The sequence below is a fragment of the Xiphophorus maculatus genome, chromosome 9, assembly GCF_002775205.1.
Source record: "Xiphophorus maculatus strain JP 163 A chromosome 9, X_maculatus-5.0-male, whole genome shotgun sequence".
In the NCBI taxonomy this organism is placed as follows: domain Eukaryota; kingdom Metazoa; phylum Chordata; class Actinopteri; order Cyprinodontiformes; family Poeciliidae; genus Xiphophorus; species Xiphophorus maculatus.
Window position 1 is genome coordinate 7,713,725 of NC_036451.1, and position 24,367 is coordinate 7,738,091.

A 24,367-nucleotide genomic window follows, 5' to 3' on the forward strand; every position below is an offset into this window, starting at 1 on the left:
TAAATAAACCTATCAAGTCATTAACTTTGCAATCTCTGATACACAAGATCATGTGCTGACAGTGAAGAGAAAAGATTCCCTTTTAAACCTGCTGAACCTAGTTTTGTGTAAGCAGCTATTTGCTTCAACTGACTGAGAGTTTGAGAAGACTGAGCACACACACCAAGCACACAGACGCTGTGGTCCAGCAGCCCTTTATATGTTAAGGAAAAAATAAAGATGTAGTGGCTTTGTTTAGGAGAGAAACACAGCTAAGCAGATATGCTCTGAGTCATTAGTGAAATGAATAGGATAAAAAACAGAAGGCATGAAGTTAGTAGCACCATTTGTTCCTTTAATTATTTTGTCTATAAAAGAGATAAAATGGAAGCATATTCTAAACATATCCAACTGAGAACAATAACAATCTTTGTTTTGCACACAAACGGTGAAATAAATCAGGCTGTGCATTAAGGGGATTCTTTCTTCTCACAGCTTCCTGCCTGCACTCTCAAAGTATGAAACAAAAACTTTCCTATAACCAAAAGGATGAAATGAAATTTGTTTCATGGCATTAAAATTCAAAAAAACATTCAAGTGAACAGCAGTGCATGACATGATCCAATAGTTGGTTTTTTTAACAAATAGAGAAGCGTCTGTCATTTCATTGTTTCTGATACTATAATTTAATGACTATAGTTTTAGTATGGTTGTAATTTTGATATGCAGAGTGAGAGCTGACAGTCAGTTTTTCAGCCAAGGATATTTAAATAAACCAAGTGTTAAATTCTACTTCACTCATAGCTAAGTTAAGCTTAAAGTCAGTGTTGCCAGCAAACATAGGCTGTTCTACTATTTTTAACAGATAAAGGTAAAAGTAAAGGTACTGTAATTTTATTTATATAGCACATTTTCAGCAACAAGGCAATACAAAGTGCTTTACAGGAATTAAAAGGAAATACAAACAAAATAACAAACCGAAGGAAAGAGGGAAAAAAAGAGAAAAATAATCTAATGTTGATCTAAAGGATGTAAGCTAGGTGCCCCTGTACAGGGCTGCTAAGTATCCTCTGGTCTAATTCCATTTCAGATGTGCAAAGTGGTGGAATATTTAAGCAGAATATGGAATAAATGCCAATTAAAATTAATAGAAGTTTTTAAAATAAATATGCTGTTACGGGAAGTTGTATGACTTCTATGGGCTCGGTTATTTAACATGCAGTCTTCTGCTTAACAGACCTGCTGCTCTTGTTCCTTAGCTTGGCAACTGTGCTTTTAAATAGAATCAGGCAGTGTTTGGTGGAGCTCTTTTAGTGTTCACACCATGACTTTCCAAAGAGCAAACCGTCTGCCTTGGAAACAAGAGGGATGTGTAGAATTATGTCCAAACAGATAAGGGAAAGTTGGTTGTTTCAAATCATGGAAAATTGCTCTCACTTTAAAACTTTCCAGACTTAAGGATGAGCGATGGCAGCTTACCAAAGCGACCTGAAGCTATACAAACACTACATTTGAGCAGTAAAACTTCATTTTTTTTAAAATAGCAATTTTCTTTGAGATTGGAAAATGATTAATGCTCCCTAGTGTGTACACTTGTTTCTAAACATATAAGCAGGATTCTATAAAACAGGCATCAGAAGAAATGCAAAATAAATAAATAAATAACTTGACTGTAAATGAGGCAGGGCAGTTCCCTAATAATAAATGGTAAGTGATGCACTTGCCAGGAAGTTGGATTATGACATTTTTGCTGTGACCTTTAACATTTTAGGCACTGTCATCTGTGTCAGGTGTGAGGAGCTTCAGTAAAACTCCATCCAGCAGGCTGATTATCTTATGGGCATGCAAAATGTGCTTTCTTGATAAATTTGAACATTACAAACAAATTATTTTCTTAACAGTAATTCATTTAGTGATGATGATGGATAATGTACCTCTTAACAAGAGGTCAGCTCACACATTTCATCCTATGCATGCAATGAGTTGCCTTTAAAATAGTTTTTTTCAGCTTTTCATTTGTTGTATTGCTTGCATTGTGTCTTTTCTGGTTGCCGTGTTGCTTTTGTTGGTAACTGTGTGTTTATATTTTTTCTAGGCGTTTGGGGTGCATTGAGGTGATGCAGGTCCCTCGGTTATCCCAGTGGACGAGCCAGCTAATGACGGGTGCATTTGTCTGCTGAACGTCCCCCATCACCACCAGCCTCCATCCCTCCTTCCCTCCCACCCGCCCTCTATCGCTGATGGCTCTATGGGGCATCATCAGCCTCAGCCTTCATTGCTGGGTGTGTTTACGACCCTGCGCGACAGCAACAGCTGCTCCAGCCAGCCTCCCTAATGACAAACCCGGGGGACCTCTCGACTGGCTCCTTTCAGATAAGGGGCCCTTCCACCACTCCCCAGAGTACATCGACTTTGTGGAGAAGAACCGGCAGGGCTTCTCCACCAGATACAAAATATACAGGTGAGCTGTGCTCATGTGATGAAATGCCTCTTTAAATATATCTACACCTTCACATATTTCATCACTCATTTTTTAGACATTAAGCAAATCTCTCTTTAGTTTCACATAATAAATTTTGAAGTTGCCTTTAAAAATGATCTTATGCCTGTAAGAATATTTCAAAATCAGTATATCAGTAAGCATTGGTATTCATACAAGTTTTTCTTAATCACAGTCTTTGCAGGAAATATGAAATCAGAGCAACTTATTCATCTCTGAAACCCTCCAGCTATTTTATTTGATTAATAAAAATGTGAAAATGACAGCTAGGAGACTTTCTTTTAAAACATTTATGTTTTTGAATTAATGAAGTTATTATCACAAAAAATTTACAGGCACCAAAGACAAAGACTCTAAATTAAAATATCTTTGAAGGTGGCTTAATGTAGTAATATGGAGTGAGAGCCATTCTGCATCATTCCACTGGGTGCATTGATGACAGCCCTGCTTTAGTCCACTTTAATAAAACACTAGTTCATTTGCCTAGAAAGTCTACTTTGTTTGTTTGAATGAACAACTGAACTCTGATGTAGACCAAAAGAGCAAACCCTGGTCCACCTAAAAATCTAGGTTTTGATTTTTAGGTGGAAAAATCAAAACCTAGATTTTTGATTTATCAAAAATCTAGGTTGAACTCTGCTGTGGTTTGAATGCATATTCAAACCACTGAACTCTGCTGTGGTTTGAATGCATATTCAAACCACTGAACTCTGCTGTGGTTTGAATGCATATGCAAATACCAAGTGGACTCATGACTGCTCCAAAAACAGAAAATGAACTATGGCACAGGGCATTATGTGTCCGTAGAACCAAACACTGAATAATCTCACTGATGCATATTTTGAAAAGTGTAACAAAGGAAAATGCCCTTCAATGGACCCCAATCTTTCCAATGTGTACTCTTCATTTTGTCTAGTGACCTATTTCTCTCACAACGCCGTACAGTATGACACGGTAGCAAATGAATCAATGAATGTTTGTTGCAAGACTATTTAGATTTTTTATGAGTGCCTTGCTGAAGTATTAATACCCTTTGACTTTTATTATAAAACAAAATTAATCTAAAAATCCAAAAACAGTGGCTTACATGCAAATGCAGACCCTTTACTCTCGTACCCTAGCTAAATTCAAAACAACCGTTTTCCAGATTTTCAGAAGTATCACAAGTCACAAATACTAGATTTTGTTAATTTGTATGAGTTAGTAGTGTAAATACAGCTGTTCTGTGAAGGCCTTAGAAGTTTATTAGAGAATATTTATGACAAAAAAGAGCATCGTAAAGACCAAGGAAGACACCAGGCAAGTCAGAGATAAAGTTGTGGAAAACATGTAAGTTAGGGTTAGGTTAACAAACAAAATCTAAAGCACTGCGATAGTACATGGTGTAGAAGTGGCGAGGCAGCCCCAAACACGATCTTGATGCAGCTGCTCAGGGTTTGATTCCAGAATCTGAGATTTTGCCTCCCCCATTATCTCTGTCTTCATTTTCTTTAAAACATAGAATTTAGTTTAATTTTATTTGTCTTCTGAGTCTTTTGATTTTAATTTTGAGCTCATTGAAGCCCTTTAAATATCTTCCATGTATTTGAACTTATTTATTTGAACTGCTGCAAATAAAGGCCACAAGTGGCAATAAAAAAACAAAAAATAAAAAAATTTAAAAAAGCATTGGACCGCTCATGGAAAGCTATTTTTATTACATTATCAAACAATGGAAAGAAAAGGCTACGACTGCAAACATACCAGGACTTGGCGATGCTCCCAAAGCGATGGACCAGGCAAAGAAAACATTAATCAGAAAAACATCTAAGAGCGCCAAAGCAACTCTATAGAGCTTCTGCAGTTAGGGTGGAGAAACCTGTTAACATTATTATCTGTTGATAATTATTAGTTTCGCAATTCACAAATCTGATCTTTATGGAACAGCAACCACAAGAAAGCTATTGTTGAAAGAAACAAGAAGTAACATTTTGTCACCCTAATAGCATAACTGCCTAAGTGCTATGCAGCTTGCATCAAAACATATAGCAGACAAAACAAATATTATGTAGGAAAGTGCCCTGATTAAATGATATCAGTATATAACTTTTTGGTATTATTGCAAAATGAAGTGTGTAGCAGAAAGCTAATACTGATTCCATACTTGTCACCCTTTCACCACAGTGGACTGTGATGGTGTGAACACCATGTCACAGGGATGCTTTCCTCTTTTCATAAGCAGGGACAGATAAATTAGGCAGTTAATGGGAAGAAAGGTTGGTCAAAATAAAGAGCAGACCCGTGAGAAATTATTTAATAATAGAAAAGAAAGGTAGGACCTGGGAGGAAAATGCAATTTAGTTAGTAAGTAACCATGTGTTCACAGCACCCTTAACACTATGTGCTTATCAGTTTGTGTTAAGATTTTGTAAAAATTAAGCTAAGTAAAAATGACAATTTAGGAACAAACAGAGGGAATCCAAAACTGATGGGTATAAAACATTGTAAAAGTATTTTAATCTGTTAATTTATATTAATTTGTGTGTTGTCAGAGAAAATTACTTTAAAAAGAGTATGAATGAGAAGTAGTGACAGATTTATCAAAATCTTGCAAGGTGAGAGGAATTATACAGTCAAGGGAGTCTGTCAAGTCTGTCTTTTATAGGTTGTAGTCAGATCTTGTGACAGGAGGTTGTCATTTTTTGTGGGTATTTCCCGACAAAGAAAAGAGAGGCTTGATTGAACTAAAGGCGTGAAGTGGTGGATTGTTATGCACCATGTGCTTTATGGACCTTAACAAATCTCCATAAAGCTCAACTGTTTGCCTTTTGTTAAGAAAAGAGGGTTGTCTCTATTTGATGGTAAAGAGGATAGCTTTGATTCTGATAAGTTCAGGAAGGTAACACAATGTTTTTCTCAAGCATGAAGGATCAATTCCCTGTTTTATGACACAGATGAGAGAGCATTTGAGCAATCTTATAAGACTACAGCATTCAACTATTCTAGAATAAAGTAGGGATGAGGAGCACATTATAACATTTTCTATTACAGTGTGGATGTATATAAATCTCTGATATGTATGTGATAAGAGAGTGTATTCGCATCTTTACGGATGCAGATACACATACAGGGAGGTGTTATGTAAAAATATATATATATTTTAGCTTTACTTGATGCTGTAATGATACTCCTCTTAACCTCAAAACTTTTATTTATTGTACTGTATTTAAATTATTGGCTTTTAATATTTTTAATTCAACTGAAGACATGGTTTTCTTCTTTACAACTATGCACTACTTCTGAGTATGCCATATAATAATACTTCGGAATACATTTATTTTTATGGTTGTAACATGGCAAAATGAGAAAAGGTTCATGACATATGATTACTTTTGGAAGTCATTGAGCAGTGTGTGTTCTCCATATTTAATGATTTCTTTTCCCAAAAGATTTAGCCTGGCCATTACCTTCCTGAAGATTTTCCCTCAATTCGCATTCTTCATTGCTCTGTCTGGCCTTTCTCCCATTCAAGTGAATTTCTCATAATTTCAACCAGTCCAATCAGCGAATAGAAGGAGAAGTTGTGAATGATGATGTCTATTTCCTGTTGTATTTTAAAATTGTAGTCTTTCTGTAGCTTTAGTCATGGCAGAGGTGGAAGTGAACAAAGTCATTCACTCTGGGTTGGCTGAGCTTCTGAATATTGAGTTTCCGTCAATGGCCATCTCGTTTAGCTCAGGACCGCTCTTTTTGCAGTGCAGGATGATTGTTTACAGTGCAGGTATTTTCCAGTGAGCCACGCTCCCAGCAATAGGTAAGGGTCCAGACCAGCTGTACGAAGCAAGGCATAGTACAAAGAGCTGTTTCTTTTTTTGTTTTACCAGGCTTCTAACACTTACGTAGCAGAGAAAATATTAAATTTCTTAACTGCGACAAAGCTTCCAAATGGGTAGGTAGGTATTTAATGAAATGATAGAGACGAAATGGAAAAGAAGTATATTTTATTTAGCCTGATTGAATTAGATGCAAATTTACCAAATGTGAGTCCAAGGACAAAGATTAAACTATAATTACGTACATGTTTTGTTTTGCTGTGTTAGTTTCAGTACACATACTTTGCACTACACTACGCTGATGCACATTTAGTTCTCCCCTATGTATTTTGAAATATTTTAATTACTCATATGTTTGCTTTTAGAGACCTCCTGTATTAAGCTAAAACCAATAGAAGGAAAAGAAAATGCAGCTGATATTGCACAGTGGTCAGAGTACTTTATGAAAAACCCTTTTATGGATGGGTTGATGGCAGGCGGGATTATTTGGCTTGGGTTGTCATGCTGAAAAGATTTCTCACAGTCAGGCTTTAAACAATCTGCCGTATGCAGACAGAATCACGATGTGCTACATGCTTGCATGAAGTTATCAGATGACTGTATATCACATTCCTCTGGCTTCCAGAGCCTCAGGGGTTCACCTGATCATGTGGTCAAATGAGATATGTTGATTAGTGGTGTAAAAGAAAAAACGATTTGTCATGACAGCAACACAGTCTTAGGTGTTGGAACACAAGGGTATTAGTACAGATTGTGTCATGAATCACATCCATCGTCACTAAAAAGGATGTTGTCCGGGCTCCTGGAAATGGATAGACAGGGTTCTTGACATCTATGGATCGCTGTAGGGATGCTTTATAGCTTATGTGATCAGTTGCCGTGTTTAAGCTTTTTAATATTTCCTTCTCTGGCAAATGGCAGTGGTCCATTGGAGCTAAGCTGCATGGGCGGCAAGATTAATAGTCTTATCATGTGGCCAAGTGATTAGTGAGCTCTTAGTACTTATTACTCTGCATTATCACAGAATCCCCTGAGAGGTTTCTGTCAGCTGCAAGGTTGTGTTTGAAGCCCTCTAGATTACCACAATGCGGCACTGATTAATAGTGTTGATATTAAAAGGAAAAACTAACCTAAAAAGTAAATAGCCTGTAAATCTCCCCAAATTGAATTCACTTGGATTCAGTCCCATTCGATCTCGTAAACCGAACCAGACAGCTGTGGGATTGTTTCTGTTTTGGCAAATAATAGCTTTCTTTTAGTGCACGTGTGGGTGAACTGGTGATGATTTTTGAGTTGGCTTTCAAATAAAATAATCAGTAATATTTTTTTATAAAAAAACTAGTACACTGATTTTTTTTTCTCAAGGGATAGTGCTGTTCTTAACTAGTAATACTGGTCCTTATTTGCAGTTAAATTATGTAATTAAGTTAAAGAATGCATTGTGACTTAAACTTGGATTTGTCAAATATTGTTTCTTATTTAATAATCAATCAATATAAAGCTAATTAGTACAAACTGAACTCCTAAGCATCAGACATACAGTATATGCATAATGTAAAAAGCTGCATTTTTTTCTGACCTGCTATGTAACAGATCTCCCTCAGTCCAACCCTCTGATTAAATGAGTGAGTTGCTACATATTATGTTTATTGAGTAATTCACTAGATTTACTCAACAAGTGTTTTACCTGGGCTTTAGTTTGGCTCAAGAGTGCAAGCATGGCTCTTTTTTAGCAGTGAAATTTGCCATGGGAGCTTATACTGCAGCAAGGTCTTTTGTGATATGTAACACCTGGCATTCCCTACAACCAAGACCATTAAAATCACTACCTATAGTGATTACCATCTCTCTCTGAGTTGAACGGAAATGCTGACAGCATACTTTTATAATTCTTGGCTGACTAGACAATCTTGTTGTGTTTCTTGAATTTGGTTTAGATAAAAATATTATGTTTTATCATAATATTACATATACAATATACATATATATTGCATATACACATACATATACAATACATACTGTATATACATATACAATATTTAACACAGGGTTTGCACACTATATTGTTTGTCTAGTTTGGGCTCTCCATAAGTTTATTAGTCAATATGTCTGATTTCAGAGTTAGGTAGCTGCTTACTTGAGTCTTTCTCCACCATGTCACAAAATGCCTTCTACACCACACACAAAATATTGCCCCTCAAACCAGATTTTCAAATGTTGTCACGTTGTACTAAATAATAACCAGGAATTCAAAATGTGTGTACCCATTGAGCAAAATACTTATCCTACCTGCACATAGGCTCAACATTAAAAAACAAAGTTAGATATATTCTGCTCTTCATTTTATAAATCAAATGTATAAGAATATTTTTCACAGATGCCATTAGAATGTTTAAAGATATTTAAAAATGTTAAATGTATACATAAAATTTTACTCGACAAACGCTCTTTTGAAGGAATCATTTCTTAGTTATTCAGAATGCACTGCAGAGGCACTGCTTCTCAAGAAAGATCTCAAGGCATACGTCAATTGCAATGCGTTTCCACAAAAAAATATTGTTTTTGGCTTGCAGAACATGAACTTTGATGTACCTCCTCAGGTTTTAACAAGGTGTTGTGTCCTTTTTCAGAAGCGTTACCTGTACATCAATAAATAATGAGCTATAACAGCGGGATTCCAATAATTCACCAGACACAATTTATTTAACGAACCAGGGCACATATGGTACGCCCTCCCTTAGAGGTTGATGAGATCAAAATAAAAGTAACTTTCTGTTTGATACAGGAAGCACTTCAAATACAGGGAACAACAGCAGATTTTTTAAGCCTGCAGAGTCTGCAGAAGCTCTGAACAGAGTTTAGGTGAGAGTTATAAGGCAAACTCTCCCTATGGTGCTTCTTAAACTCCCAGTGCTACAATTTTGCTCATGTTTGTCACCTCATTTCTTTTCCTAAATTCTTCTTTAAGGGTTTAAGTTGTTACTTGTGGCAACATGTGCTCCTAAGGGTTCCTTAAAAACAAATTTGACGGCAACCTTAAGAGCAATTTTCACCCCCTTTTATCATTTCGTGGAACTGGATAAACTTAATCAATTCTGTATATCATAGTCTACCTCATTAATTTGGTTTATTGCTATAGGCTATGAAAGATCAATATTTCTCTTGAAGATTACAAAGGCCAATGATGACATTATTACTTATACTATTTTTAGTGGTGGGGGTTTTAGACTCCCCATAGGTCTATGGTTATGGGTGACAGGCAACGGTGCAGGACCACACACAGCTCCTACAGACTGCAGAATATTTCAAACAAAAATAATGAAATGGACTGAATTTAGTATAGACATTTCTTGTCCCTAGGCAAATAAAACCTTGTCCTTACTTTGGGGATTCATTAACTTTCCCCCCTAGAGGGGGAAAGCTTTCATTCAAAAGCACTTGGCATTTTGAATGAAACCTCTCCACAGCTTGAGATTACATTTTCTTAAAATCTCTAGGACCTTCTTTGGGGTGAATGGTAAGTTCAGAAAATACTCCTTTTAAAAAAGTTCATCCTAAGACACCACAATGCCATCAGTCTTGGAAATTGCTGTGTTTTCTGCAAACTAAACCATAAAGTACACAAATTGTGTATTACATATTTTGGTCATAGTTTCACTGAGCTTACATGTTTACGATTTGTATAGCCTTCAATATACATCAACTGTTTATACCATGACAAACTTTCAAATATCCCCTTAGTTTTAGAATTGCTTTGACAGTATGGAGAGTGCTCTCAAATTAAAATAACCTAAACTATGAAGCTATAATTTAGACTGTGTGAGATACACTGGGTTAGTTTGACATTCCGATAAAAATATTTGCCATATTTTATATGCAACGTCTGGCTAAGTAGAAATGCAAACTTGATAAAACAATTAACTCTGGAAAATTAGCTAACATTTGTTAAAAACAAGACTTTGTAAAAAGACACAATTTGTCAAATTAACACTTTTGGCAACCTGTGTATTTTGCTCTCTCTCTCTCACTCCCTTTCTCTTTCTCTCTCTCTTTCCCACTCTTTGCATATTGTTGTAGTCATATTCACTAGACAAGGACCCTTAGGCATCATGTAGCACAGAGCTCTTGGCTAAAAAAAAGTGGAGGAGGCAGAATCTGTCCCTACAGAAATTAGGCTGATGTACTAATTTCACAGTGTTATATAAGAGCAGGATCTGTTACCTGGATTCATTTTTATGATCTGTAAATCTGTTTTGGCGATGCCTATGTCTTCTACAACTCTACACACAAGAGGCTGAAAAACAGCTTGTTGACCTTGTAGCAAACTTGAAGACAAAACCCTCTCATCATTGTTCTTGTTAATTTAAACCCAGCAAAACTATCCCAAGAAATTTCCAAGGTACAGTCAACAATAAAGGGTATCACAGTGTATAAAAATAAACTGGATCATTGCTACACAGCTTTAAAACATACATATTCTACGGCCACTTTGGGAGTTTGGGAGTATCTGCTCCTTCACATTCCAGCCTACAGGCAGAAATAAAAAAATAAAATAAAATAAACTTCTTTGCCTCTGATTTAGATTTTTAGAAACCAGACTGGGCAGTCAAAGCCAGAACTTCAGACTTGCTTTAACTCCACATATTGGAGTCCTAGCTCATTCTAGTTACCTGAATGAGCTGACAGACGCTAAAAACATGCATTGGGTTTTCTGAGGACATCTATGTGCAGTTTGCTTTCTGGGCACACAGTTCTGGCAGATGTTGTATAGTCAACCTGGAATTGCCCTTCATCCTGCACAATCTCAACCACCTAAGGAGATACGGCAGAATCCTGTTCCTGGATTTCACCTCAACCTTCATCATCACCAACACAAACATGCTCCACCATAAGCCAGAGTGTCGCCTTCTACCTGACAGCGTCTTGACTGACTGGCAGCAGCAGCTGAAACTGCGGAGCATTATCTCCCACACAAGAACACTCCTCACTCTCCCCACTCCGCTTTTCTCTTTACTCAGATGATCGCACCTCAGCGAACCTATCTGTGAAACTCTTGAAGTTCACATAGGACATTACTGTATTGGTCTGATCCATGACAAGTCAGCATAAAGACAGGAGGTGGATCAACTGATCCACTGGTGCAGTCAGAATCACATGGAGCTTAACTCGCTCAAAACAGTGGAGATGATGATGCTCTTCCAGAGAACATCACAATCAATAGTAAACAATACACATACTTCATAGAAAAGACAGGACATGATGTTTTATTTCTATTCCAAGGTTTTTTTACCCACACTGTGGCAGTTTACTGATGCACAAATGAAGATAAAAAACACAGTAAAATTATGTCACCTGGCATCAAAGATTTCAAATGGTATTTTATACCAGGTGGCGTATTTGTAAAATGGTATCCATTTTATCACGGGTGTTATATATGGTACTTGGCTTTTGTTACATGTTTCATGTTAAAATATTATGAGCTGTCTTAAGAGACATCAGGGCTGGCTCATTATCATATTTCACCATAAAAAATTAATACATTAAGAATTCCATTTTTCCTCCCAGATAAATCTGTAGAATTAATGCCACAACTTAGTTTTACAATGTTTTTATCTTGTGTTTTTTTTTTTTTTGGAAGGTCTATCCTTTTGTGCAGATCAAAGAGCAGTAGTGATTGGAAGTGACAATATTATTTTCTGCTCTGGTCTTCCTCATGCATATCTCTGCTAAATTTTAATAAATGCTCAATGACAGGAGAAGATGAATTACCAGAATCAGTCCTACGAGCCACCTCAGCAGTGATAGAGTAATAAATTCGCACCACGTTATGCAGGTAATCAATTCCCTGCTTTTCTTACTGATTGAATATGAAAGAAGTTTAACAAGTGCATTGAACTAAATGAAGGAAGGTTTGTGTTTTTGAGCATGCATGAGCATATTTGAGTTTGTGTGCTTTGTAAATTCACTGGAAAGCATCCCCATGGCTTGGAATACAAACACAAAGTGGGCCTTCCGCCTGAGCCACCTGTTCATAGCAACTGTTGCCAAAGGAAAGCTGCCATGTTCACCAGGGTGAAGGTAGGAGGGATGACATAGGTTTGGCCCTTTTCTAAGCATATTGTATTAGGATAATCTCTTTGATTACTTCATTGGGATATAATATGATTACATATAATGTTTCAGACTGGAATAAACTGTATGGGTAGTTTTCAAGCCTAAAAATAGAATAAAATAAAAGAAAACACTGATATTAACTGTTATTATGTACTGCTTAAATGCAAACCCACCATTCTAAAAACATTTAATAGACACTTGAGCCTTAACCCTGTTTTAAGCATATTTCTACCAAATAGCATTAACCCTGCTCCCTATCTCACACTACGTATCTGCTACTAAAGCCCCTTTTACACTGCAGTGCCTGGCCCAGCCTGGCTTCCGACCCAGGCCCGCCAATGTTTCTCGCAGTATCTGTTGGAACCAAATCTCCAGTGAGGGGGGTCACTGCATTGAGTTCTCCAATGACCACGGGTACTGTTGTTACCTTCACCTGCCTTGCTCTCTCTCTCTCTTCCGTGAGCCGATGATATTTGTTGACTTTCCATTTTCCTGCTGCTTCTATTGTTTAGGACGCCCAGTTCAATCACTATGACTATCCTCAGCTGTTTATAAATGTTCAAAATGCTATTTTCCACTCCCTTGGAAAGTGATCTCCCCTTTGACCTCAAGGTCTCCAGTTCTTATATGTTTTATCATAAAACCTTTATGTGTACACTTTCTCTTTCCTAAAAAATAACATTCATACAACCTCTTCTTTGCATGCAAGTTCACACAAATTGCAAAGAATTAGTGCTTTTGTCTTATTCTTGAGTACACTTTACTTTTTGAGAAACGTGGAAGCTCTCGTTTCCCATAAATAATTTTTAAAAATCATCAATTCTAAGAACTCTTCAGTGAGATAGTGCTTTGAGAATTAAACTTGTGAAACTGATGTGCCAGTGCAAACAAGAGCAATAAAATTGATAATAATAATGACTTAGGTGGTTGTAGGAGGGATTGGAGACCCTAAAATCAACTCTGTGGTGAAACCCATTTCATTTCATCCTCTTCCTGCAGGATGAACCATTTGGCCTATCGGGGTTTTAAGATAAGACAGGGCTAGCTTATCACAGTCAGCGATAACGGAAGAAACGAACGACGGCAGGGATTTGCGAATACGTTTTCTGTACCTGTATCACCCCCAGCTGCCCCCCCCTCCTCTCCCTATGTATTCCTCTTCTTTTTTTTTTCTTGCACAGAACATGCTGCACCTTTAAACTTCTGCTTCCATGCTGCAAAGTGGAACTCATGAGACACTGTGTCCCATTTGAAGAGGTCATTTATTTGTATAGCATGAAATGAGGTGGAGATTTATAGCTACACTAGATATGTCTGAGCAAGAAATTAGTCAGTGGCTTTGTCTGAATACTACAGTGTCAGCAAAAAGGTCAACGAGCACCACTTCTCCATTTAACATCGTTATGTTTACTTCCCACACTGCTTATAGCTCCCATTTAACAATGCGTGCAACGGTCTCCGACTTTCTTAATATGTAATAATAAATTAAAACTAAATGTGAAGCAAATCTGTGCTACCTGCTCTTTAGGTTTTCTGTGCTCCTTTGTTTGAATTCCTAGTGATTTACACCTTGTATCATTTAAACATCTGTGTGTTCGAGCTTTCCTCATTACTCCTGGTTTAATGTGATATATACCCTTTCAAAAGGCCACACTCCTTCCATCCATCATCTGCAGTCAAGGTTGCCCAACCCTTTCTGATTACAGCAGTCAAGCTTTTACGGTGACAAGAGAGAAGTGCAACATTTGACTGATTGGACAATGCAGTTCATATAAATTTACTAAAGGTTTATTTCCGGCCGCACAGTGAAGTATGACCAAAACCAATCAATCACTCAAGACAGCATTTGATTTTCAGGAAGCATCCAGATGTAGCCCTTCAAAAATGAATTTCTTTAATAAATAAAAAATGTTGTCTAATATGACTAATGGTTCTCAAAGAAACATCTTCTCTTTCATCTCATATTCACTTGATTATCTGCACTAAGCAGCTACTGAGTGTAGCTGCTTAATGCCAGGCTGACAGGAAGACCTAATACCACATTTTACATCTATACGATACATTTCTCAGCTTTTTTAACAAGCCTTGTGATTTCCACTAGTGACTTCTTTCTTGAAATTCAAAACTTTGTAGAAATCCATGAAGTGCATTTGTGAAAAGAGAATTTGTGAAATTTGTGCATTTGTGAAAACTGTAGGTCCTACAGGTTGAGAGTAGGACCTCAAACTGTTGCTCTTCTATGGCTAAAGCTTTACATTTGAAAGCTTTAGCCATAGAAGAAAGCTTTAGCTAATTAGCTGCAATTAAAGTTGGTGAACTAAGTTATTTGTTAGTTTGGTTGCAAAATACTTGCATTTCATCCTCGATTCTGGTCCCACATCACATGGATGCTGTTTTACATAAAATGTAAGTGAACATTGGTTTTAAAGTTGTATATTTTTTTTGTTCATTTCTTATCTTGGTTCTTTGATGTTCTGGCTTTGTTTCCCGTCATTCTGCTGTCCACACTAAATACAACAATTAACTTAGAAATATGAAAGACACATTTTTGGATTTACTGTGCAATTAATTATCATGCAAAAACATTGAACTAAAATTAAAAATGAAGAGAGAAACATTTCAATAATATTACTCGAGTGACAAACTGACTTGGCATATAATCTGTATAAGCTGTAAATCTGTAGAAACAGATAATAGAGACAGACTCAGAGCTGAATGTTTCAGAAAACTTTTAAAATAAGCTCCTGAATTGTTCCCCCATTCAAAGTGCTTGAAGTAAAGATAACAAACATGGATATACATTTATGGCAGATATGTCTCTGACCTTGACTGGTTTTGTGCCAACATTGATAATACCGAAGCTAAAGTTAAATGGAAAACGGACAAATTCCCCCTGTCATATTCAACTGAGCCGTTTCCTGGGTAACAGCTGTAATTGAAAAGGACTTTGCAAACAATACCGGACCACTTCTAAAATTGTAGCTCACATTTGCCTCGGAGACTAAGTTTGTTCATCTGTCATGGAAAAATAGAGCTTCATCATTTTTTATGTTGGTTCCAAATATGAAAAAATAAAGGCCATGTTTTTCCATGAAAACATAAAAATGTGCATAATTTATGTGGTAGTAGATTTATAATTCTATTTAAAGGCCAATATTTTGATGAGTGCGTATACAATAATAATTTTCTTTTTAACATTAGAAAGATGATTTTAAAAGTATAGTAAAAGTCATGGCAAAAGCAGTTGAACATCTTGGAAATTCTGGGGCATTGCATTTATGTTTGAAAGATTATTTTTATTAGAACAACTTTGGCTTTTCTTATCCAGTTTCATAGTAAATGGAGCTATATTGAAAGGAAAACGTCTTGTATGCTTGGACATGTAGGTCAGATTTCATTGGTTTCAGGTGAAAACTCCTTTTGGAAGCAGTTAAACAACCTAATACTGAGGCCCAGAGGCAGTTCATGTATAAATGGTGCCCTGGGCTTACCCATCTCTCTGTGCCTGATTCTTTCTCTCTTTTTTTTTCTTATCTTCATAAATTGAATTAAGCTTTCAAAAGAATCTAAGCTGGGTTCTAACGAACCAGTAACCAGTTCAAAATATTTAATTTAGGTTTGACTAATCCGAATATTTGCTGCATATTTAGTATTCATTGCTGTCCCAATCTAAGTTGTCTTGAAAGAATAAAAGCTTTATGAAAATAAAACGAGGTTTGAAATAATCTTAAGTTCTGTGCAGAATAGTGCGGTTATTTGATTGATTATAATACAAACCTCTAAGGTACGTTCTTTTTGCCCATTGCCATTACCAATTAAAATAAATCATTGAACAAACTTGGAATATTTTGTTTTACTACATACCAGGACGTTCGGTTGTTTGAGTTTGTTTTGGGTTTTGTCATTTGTGTTCCTTTCTTATTTCTATTAGTTCTGCCTTGTTTCTATTTTTATTTCAGTTCCTCCTTAGTGATTCTAGTTATATTAATTCATTGTGTCTAGTTCTTTCTTAGTTACCTTTTATTATGTTTCTTAGTTATGTTGTGAGATAAATTTCCTAGTCCTCGGTGTGCTCTCCCTAACCCCCTGTGTCAGTTCATCTTTCTATCTCTCTCTCTTTCTTTATCTTTCTCTCTCTCTTTCTTTCCTCAGCCGGATTTCTTCTCTTTCGCCACACCTGCAACCCATTAGCTCATCAGCCTGGGATTTTTGTTCATCATTCAACCTCCCAGTACTTAACCAACTCATTCTCAGTCACGCTTTGCTGGTTCCTTCTGTTTAATCCTGAGAAGTCAGGACTTCCTGGTTATGTTATTTTTGTTTTGCTCTGGCTCCCTGTGTTCTCTATGGCTTTTTGTTGTAAGTTTTTTTTCTTTTTTCATTCTTTATTAACTCTTTGAAATCAACTCAAAGTTTCAGCCTGTTGCATTTGAGTCCAACACCAACACACATCATGACACTTCAACTTCCGTTTTGGTTATGGCTTATTGAACTGATCTTAATAGGATGTATGCTTGGTCAGTCTAATTGTTTATTTTTGAGAGAATATGTAAGTTAGGCCTTTGCAATGTATTTATATTATAATACAATGCTAAACAAATGGGTATAAACTTGCTATTGATGGAAAAATGCTAGATTTGTGATATAAAAGTTTAACTCACTCTGTAGTCTTTCAATTGTTTTGATTTTAATAGAATTTGTATCTGAGCAGTCTAATTATTTTTATTTGAGCTAGAGAGAATAGATCATTTAGGCCATTGTAATGTATGTAAGGAGCATGGCAGTCACTCTAAAATAATGTAATATTTCTATGTACAATTTTATGGCAGATAATGTTGTTTGTTTGTCTTAACTGAGGGATTAACAAATTAGGCAACTAAAATAAATTTCTGGGGTAATTAATTGAACAGATTAAATAGTTTATCTAAAAAAATGTCCATGATAAGTTCTATTTCTATAAATAATTTCAGGTTTAATTACATTTTAAGATCAGCTTGTTTACATCTTGTTTTCTTAACTCCTGTTTTTGGTCAGTCATTTTATATGTTACTTTTAACTTTAAATCAATAGGCACATAACCAAAATAAACAACCTTGTGTAGAAAAACAGCTTGTGGGTTCTAGAAGTCTGGTCTCCCTGGAGAATATTAAAAAGTCATCACAATGCTTTTTATTTTTTAGCAGTTTATATAAAAATACATTTGACTTCAGCAACTCGCATGTAAATCTTTGTATTTTTTTTGTTTTACTTTATTTTTTGTTCTTGTGTGACTATTCTTAACAGGGAGTTTGGGCGATGGAAGGTGAACAACCTTGCAGTGGAGAGAAGAGATTTCCTGGAGTCACAGTTACCCTTAACCCCAGAGTTCATCAGAAACATTCGACTTCTGGGTCGCAGACCTACTACCCAAATGATCACTGACAATCTGATCAAAAAGTATGGGACTCACTTCTTATTAACAGCAACACTTGGAGGTAAAAGAAACTATTACTGCCTTTCTCTGCATTATTATTTTTGTTTTTAACATCAAGAATGAATTAGACAAGAATGCAATATTTTTGTTGAATGCTGCAATGATGTCAGCTGTGGTATATCCACATGTTCATGAATTTTCTTTTTTTGTTTGACATTAATACACTTCCAACACCTACCTGAGCTAGTCAGCCTCTGATATTTTCAACAGCATCTGGTGTGGGAATCTATTGCAGTAAATCTACTTCCAACATACTGAATTTTTAATGGAATGCAAAGTGTGAATGATTAATAAAAAATAGCTAACACATTTAATATTCTGAAAAGTCCCCTGCTATGTTAATAGTGCATACTAAGATACTGTAAAGACAAGGCAATATTGTGCAGTCATATATTCTGCGTGGATTCACCAGTCGAATTGAAATTTATTCCTTTTAAATTAACAAGGAATAAATAAACAACATTCACTTCAAAAGTGTTTTTGTTCAGAGACTTTTTGAAGTCAGTTGTGCAACATTTTCTTGAAGAACTCTACAGAAGTTTGCTTTTTTATAGTAAGACTCTGAACCTTATGAGGTTCCTGGTGTGAGACAAGACCATTATAGACTGTAACAGCCCTACAGCCATTATTGTGTGATTTATGAATGCGAGTGTGAGTAGGTCAGAAAGAGATTCGATAAACTGTCACAGAAAGGGAAGCTATTTAAATACCTTCTTCTTTGGTATTTGTTATTTTTTATATATATATCTATGTTTCATTGAACATCCAACAGTAATGCAAAGTGGAATGACAATAGATGTTGTATGTAATGTATGCTATATATGCACATCAGATGCAGCTACAGAGTTAATCAGATTTTTTTTTTTATGCCATTGGGTTAAGTCAAAGTAATAAAGCCACAGAAATGCACCTTCTTGTCTTTTCTTTTAATTATTATTTTAATTTTTCACACTACAAGCATTTAGCTTATAAAATATGGTATTGTCCAGGGGGAAATGTTAGTGAATGAATTATTTTTCTCAATGATGATCTTGGCTTCACTAAGCTGTGCAACTTGAAATAATAAAATCTTCCAGGTGTTCTGTTTGGACAGCAGATGGTGATTCACATTACTGGAGTTTACTTACCAAAACACATCTCAATATAATTTAATATATTGGTTTAATATGTAGATTGCCAGGTTGAACCCCTGTACTCCTGTACCCCCATCTATCTCAATCGTGTTTTTCGGCAAGACATTTTCCTTCCTTGCCTGCTGATGGTGGTCAGAGGGAACAACCCATTCCCACTCCCGACTCTTCATATATTTACGAGTCGGGACGATTTCTGACAATGCGTCAATATATGACGAGTTGGGAGTGAGAATGGGTTGGAAGGAATGACTGACTGTAGTTTGTAGCTTTCTGTCATCCTCTGACTTGATAAAGCACTACACAAACGTAGACCATTTACTATTTATTCGTAAATACGTGTGCAGGTTATGGTCATCCAAAGCTCGAATATCTTTTCTTCACAGACTGTTGAATGGTCATGGACTAATGGCTCACTGACTTTCCTAAAAAAGAAAAGGAATAAAAGGAAAACTTTTTAAGATGCCAAAGAGGTCGAGGTTTCTCTCAAAGAGATTTGCTTTTACAAAGCAACACTTGTCAATTACTTCAGCCCTAACTCCAAGCTTTGAAAAGGTTGCTGTTGTGAGTGGCTGTACATAATGCAACCATCTCAGGCATCCTGAGCTGATGTTGCCTCACACTCTGGCTCTCAGCCAGTGTGTTAGTGTCGTAGACAGAGGAGAATGAGAAGTTTGCTTTGGATCTTTGCCCGAGAAACGTCTCTGCGGTTCCGTATGGATTGCCTCTGTGTTCAGAAACATATGGACTTAATGAAATTAATAAATAGATTGTGATATTAGGAGTGTGCCCTTCAGCAGTTGAGTAAGAAAGGCAGTTGGCAGAAAAATGACTCAGAAGCATTAACACTGCATTATAATGAGAAAGATGATGTGCAGTGTCTGAGGAACTCTTAAAGCATAGACCGTCTGCTGCACCCCAGCCCTTAAACTTATGAAGAGGCGATTGCTATGATCAGTGGCTTTAGATGCTGGGTGGCACAGTCTATTCTAGCTATGATCAAGAATCCTTATTCTGTGGAGGTGCTTATGAAGGCTGTGCTGGTGTTTCGTGAAGCTTATAATTATCTGTATTTTTGAGTGGCTCTCCTGGAGCAAAACTAATTTTGTTTTAAGGTTAAGCCACTGTTAAGCTATAGATTAATTTATGAAAATTGCACATGAATGTTTTAGTGCTGCAAATGTTTCTTGTTTAAAAATGTGTTAAATGACATAAAGTATAAATCTTGCAAACCAAAGTAGAAATCATGCTTACTTCAAGTAAGCGAAGAGGACTGAAGAACCTAATCAAAAAAATTCCACATGTAGATTACAAAAAACTTTGTCATCTTGGTAATGTGACCATCAGTCATCGTTTCCCTCTAATGTTTATAAAATAGTATCTGTTGACAAAGCACCTATTATACATCTAAATTGAATAAAACTTTTTAGAAAACCCCAATTTGTAAAATGAACACTTTGGGTACGTGGTTTAAAATACCAGTTTTCAAGAAGTGTGCAGGGAAATAGACAGATTTACTGTTTCACATGGCTTTCTGGGGGTGTAGCTAATAAAATTCCACAAGGTTGCCTACAACATTTAATAGGAATCCAAGGTTGTTGTTATTATCAGGTACATCCTTTTACTGTGAACTATCCATTGTTCATTACAACCTGTTCATGTACATTGAAGCTTCATAATCATAATGATGATGAGATATATATCCTTCAAACTTAACTCTTAGATGATATTTTTTGGCATTTCAGAACAAAACAAATAAAGCAAAAAATAAACTTTTTTTCCCCTCAGGATAGATTCATTACAAAAGAAAAAAACAAACAAGAACACTTGCTATTTAGCATTCTTTTTGTTCACTGACTACAGTGCATCCTTTCGCCCTTTTATTTTGTAACTTATTTCATATTGGAACATATGTACAGCTTCAGTATTGAATTATTTCAGGACCAAAGGTAACTAATCTAATAATTCATCTTAGTTCATAAATACTTTACTTATCCAAAACGGACATGCAATTTTGTAATAACTCATATAATCCAAATATCTTTAAATATTTAAATCGTCATTGTGAATGTTGATGCTGTGGGCAGGAAGAATCTCCAGTAGAATTCAGTTTTGCAGCAAATATACCTGTATATATATAAAATAATGACGATATTTTGTATATTCTGGATGAAACCATCAGTTGTTAGCAAGCACTCCTAATCCACCTCATGTACTCTATAAGTCCTAGTCTGGTTATATGGCTGGAAAGCCAGGCTAAGAAATGCTGGTTTTGGGAATATGATCAGTGGAAAAGATGGTTTGAACTTCCTCCTTTTCTCTCTGTACTTTGGTTCTGCTCTGCATCTGTGAAGCCTCCTTTTCAATTCCTCTGGGATTTGGGGTTGTAATTCAGGTACTAGTTGAGCTTTTGAAACGCTAATCAGCTGCTCCCAGTTGTAATCTAAAACACTTGTTGCAGTGGTTATGAATCTTAACAATAGCCCCGAAAGTAAAAAAAAAAAAAGGGGGCAAAAATCCTTCCAGCTGCACAGTATCAAAGACCAAAGGGAGCAACTGTCTAAAAAAGCAATCCCTAATCCAAAAAAATATGAACAAAAGTCTGCAAAATGAACAAATCAGAACAAACATAATAGAACTACTCCAACATGCTGTCACAATGACAAATGTGATTCTACAAATATTAGCAATAGTCTTTCAATCAGAAGTCACTTGACAAGCATGTACATAATAACACTGGAGTTTTCTGGGACTATTCATATTACTTCTGGTGCCAGAAATAGACAATGTAAAGCTGCCCTCCTATTCAAACAATTGGAAAGCATGACACTTTGTCACATTTAGATAAACAGTTCATTTTAATGTGTTCTGGGTGTTAAAGCCAGAGAAAAAGTCTGAAATCACACAGATCACTCTTAATTTTTAAACATGCCACTGCAGAATATTCTCTAGAAAGCTCAAGAAAGAGAAAGGTTATTCTTGCAAGGCTTTAATACACCTCTGATCCACTTAAAAAAACATTGAGATGAATTCTGTTTCTTTTCCATGCAGGGGAAGAAGCCCTTACAATATTTGTGGACAAAAGGAAGCTGAGTAAGAAAGCAGAGGTGAGCGATTTCTCTGGTAACTCCTCTACTGTGAGTCTGGAAGCTCTGCACCAGCTCGCCGCTTCTTACTTCATTGACAGGGAGAGCACCCTGCGCAAACTGCACCACATCCAGATTGCCTCCACTGCCATAAAGGTAATGACTTTTTATTAAGATTTTTTTAAGATATTATTTACGACAGTAAATGTACATACTATCACTTTCCATCCACATTAACTTTCATATAAAACAATGACACATTAAAGAAAAACGGCTTCACTGACAAATTGACAAAAGGCTGCAAAGGTAACTAGCAACTAATCCAAATTCTCTATCTCACATCTGACAATTTCCTGTTTTCCCTCCTAGCCTATATTCTCATTTATAAATTACATTTATTAATTTTTGCTATCTTGAAGCATTCTCTCAAACTAAAAATTCTTCTTTATCATGAACAAATGTTTTAGACTATTTTAAATCATATTATTTCATATTGTATAATGCAAAAAGCACAGAAGAAAAAAACATAGCTCTGGAAATTTACAGTAAAATGTTGAGTTAAATTTAAAATAAAAGCTTTTTATCTTGAAGCTGTGTATGGTCCAGAGGCAATTAGCCCATTTCCTGTCTGACTGAAGTCAATAAAGGGCGCTAGTAACATATAAAAGAAAAAAAAAAAAACAACAGAAAACCAACTGTTGGCTATGAGAATCAACAATTATTGTTGACAGTTATTCTATACATATAATAGAGGTATAGATCTATACATCTATTTGTATAGATCCAAATCCTTCCAGGGATCAATAATTTCACCAAGCATTTGAGAAAGAACAGATACTGCAACCAAAATGTCTAACAAGCTAAATTCCTCAACTCTGACAGTCAAATCCCCAGCATGGTGTAACTGTAGTTGTCAGATAAAAGGTTTGCATGTCAGCATGTTGGAAAAGGTTTGTCATAATCTAAAACCAAGGTGTGTAGATTTATTAATAATCGGTTTTATTTTCTCTCACTTATTATCTTTTAGCTGTCAGTCTTGGCGCAATTTTAAAAAGAAATATTGATTCAAATTTACACAGATAAAATGTGTGCACATCTTTTATACATGTCTTCTTGTTTAAATTGGGTTAATTTCAAACAGTTTAAAGACATTTTAAGCAATCAACTCTCAAGCTCACACATTTGAATTTCAGATTCAAATTTAACATCAGAAAGGTGGCTAGTTGTGCACAGTTGTCATAGTTAATGTCCTTAGTAAAACGCCATTAGAACATCAATGAGAACTAAAAAGAGAAATATTCTTTTTATTCGCCTGCTTGTGATGAAATATGATCATCAGCTGCTTTGAGCACATTGAGTCTGCAGGAAGCACCATGATGAGCACATATGGTGAGGGGGAAGATAAATGAGTCCTGTGAAACACGGCTGGGGAGAAGTCACAAGCTCCAGTTGTCACCTTCAGGTAGCATGGGGTTAATAGGGTGACAGAGGGAAGGGCGTCCCTTTTCTCTGCCATTTTCTGTTCTCCGGGCACAGCGGGAGCTGGCTGTGGTAGCTCCTTTTCCAGCAGAATATGAGTCAGATTCTCTACACTTATGTCAAAGCTCTGTGGCTGCTGCAATAATTTGTTCAGAGAACGATGAGTTTTTGCAGTTGAAGTGCACTGTAAAAAAAGTCAGTAAATTTACGGTACAAAACTGTAAAAAACCAACAGTTTTTGACCGTCGTATCCAAAAACATTGCATTACCGTAGAAATTACATGGAACTACCGTAAGTCGAAACTGCAAAGAAAGTCAGTAAATTTACGGTAAGAAATGGTAAAAGACCAACAGTTTTTGACCGTCGTACCCAAAAACATTGCATTACCGTAGAAATTACATGGAACTACCGTAAGTCGAAACTGCAAAGAAAGGCAGTAAATTTACGGTAAAAAAGTGTAAAATGCCAGCAGTTACTGACCAGAATATTCACAGCATTATACTGCCGTAGAAAATACATGGCATTATCATAACTGAATAAACATATATCCTAAATAATTGTGACAGTCACGAATGTAGAAAATACAGAAATATAGTGTAAAAATATAAGTAATTGTAAAGTTCTTAAAAAATTGTAATATTGCCAGCAGTTAATTACCCTAAACTTAACAGTAGCAATCAGCCAAAATTACAAATTTTGCTGATGTTTAGATCTACAATGTAAAAGCGTAAACAAGACTGCAAAATAATTTTTTACAAAGAACAGAATGCTGGTGTGATATTTTGGTTTCTTT

At 36.0% G+C, this 24,367-nt stretch overlaps 1 protein-coding gene across 1 annotated transcript in view; it reads left to right on the top strand.

Annotated features, from left to right (window-relative positions):
* LOC102227256 (BMP/retinoic acid-inducible neural-specific protein 3-like) overlaps positions 1–24,367 on the top strand; it is a 60,727-nt gene that overhangs the window by 13,017 nt on the left and 23,343 nt on the right. Inside the window, exons 2-4 of the mRNA XM_005800889.2 lie at positions 2,075–2,440; positions 17,689–17,879; positions 22,060–22,250. Of these exons, the coding sequence (XP_005800946.1) occupies positions 2,220–2,440; positions 17,689–17,879; positions 22,060–22,250 (603 nt within the window). The 5' untranslated portion in view covers positions 2,075–2,219. The remainder of the gene's footprint in view (positions 1–2,074; positions 2,441–17,688; positions 17,880–22,059; positions 22,251–24,367) is intronic.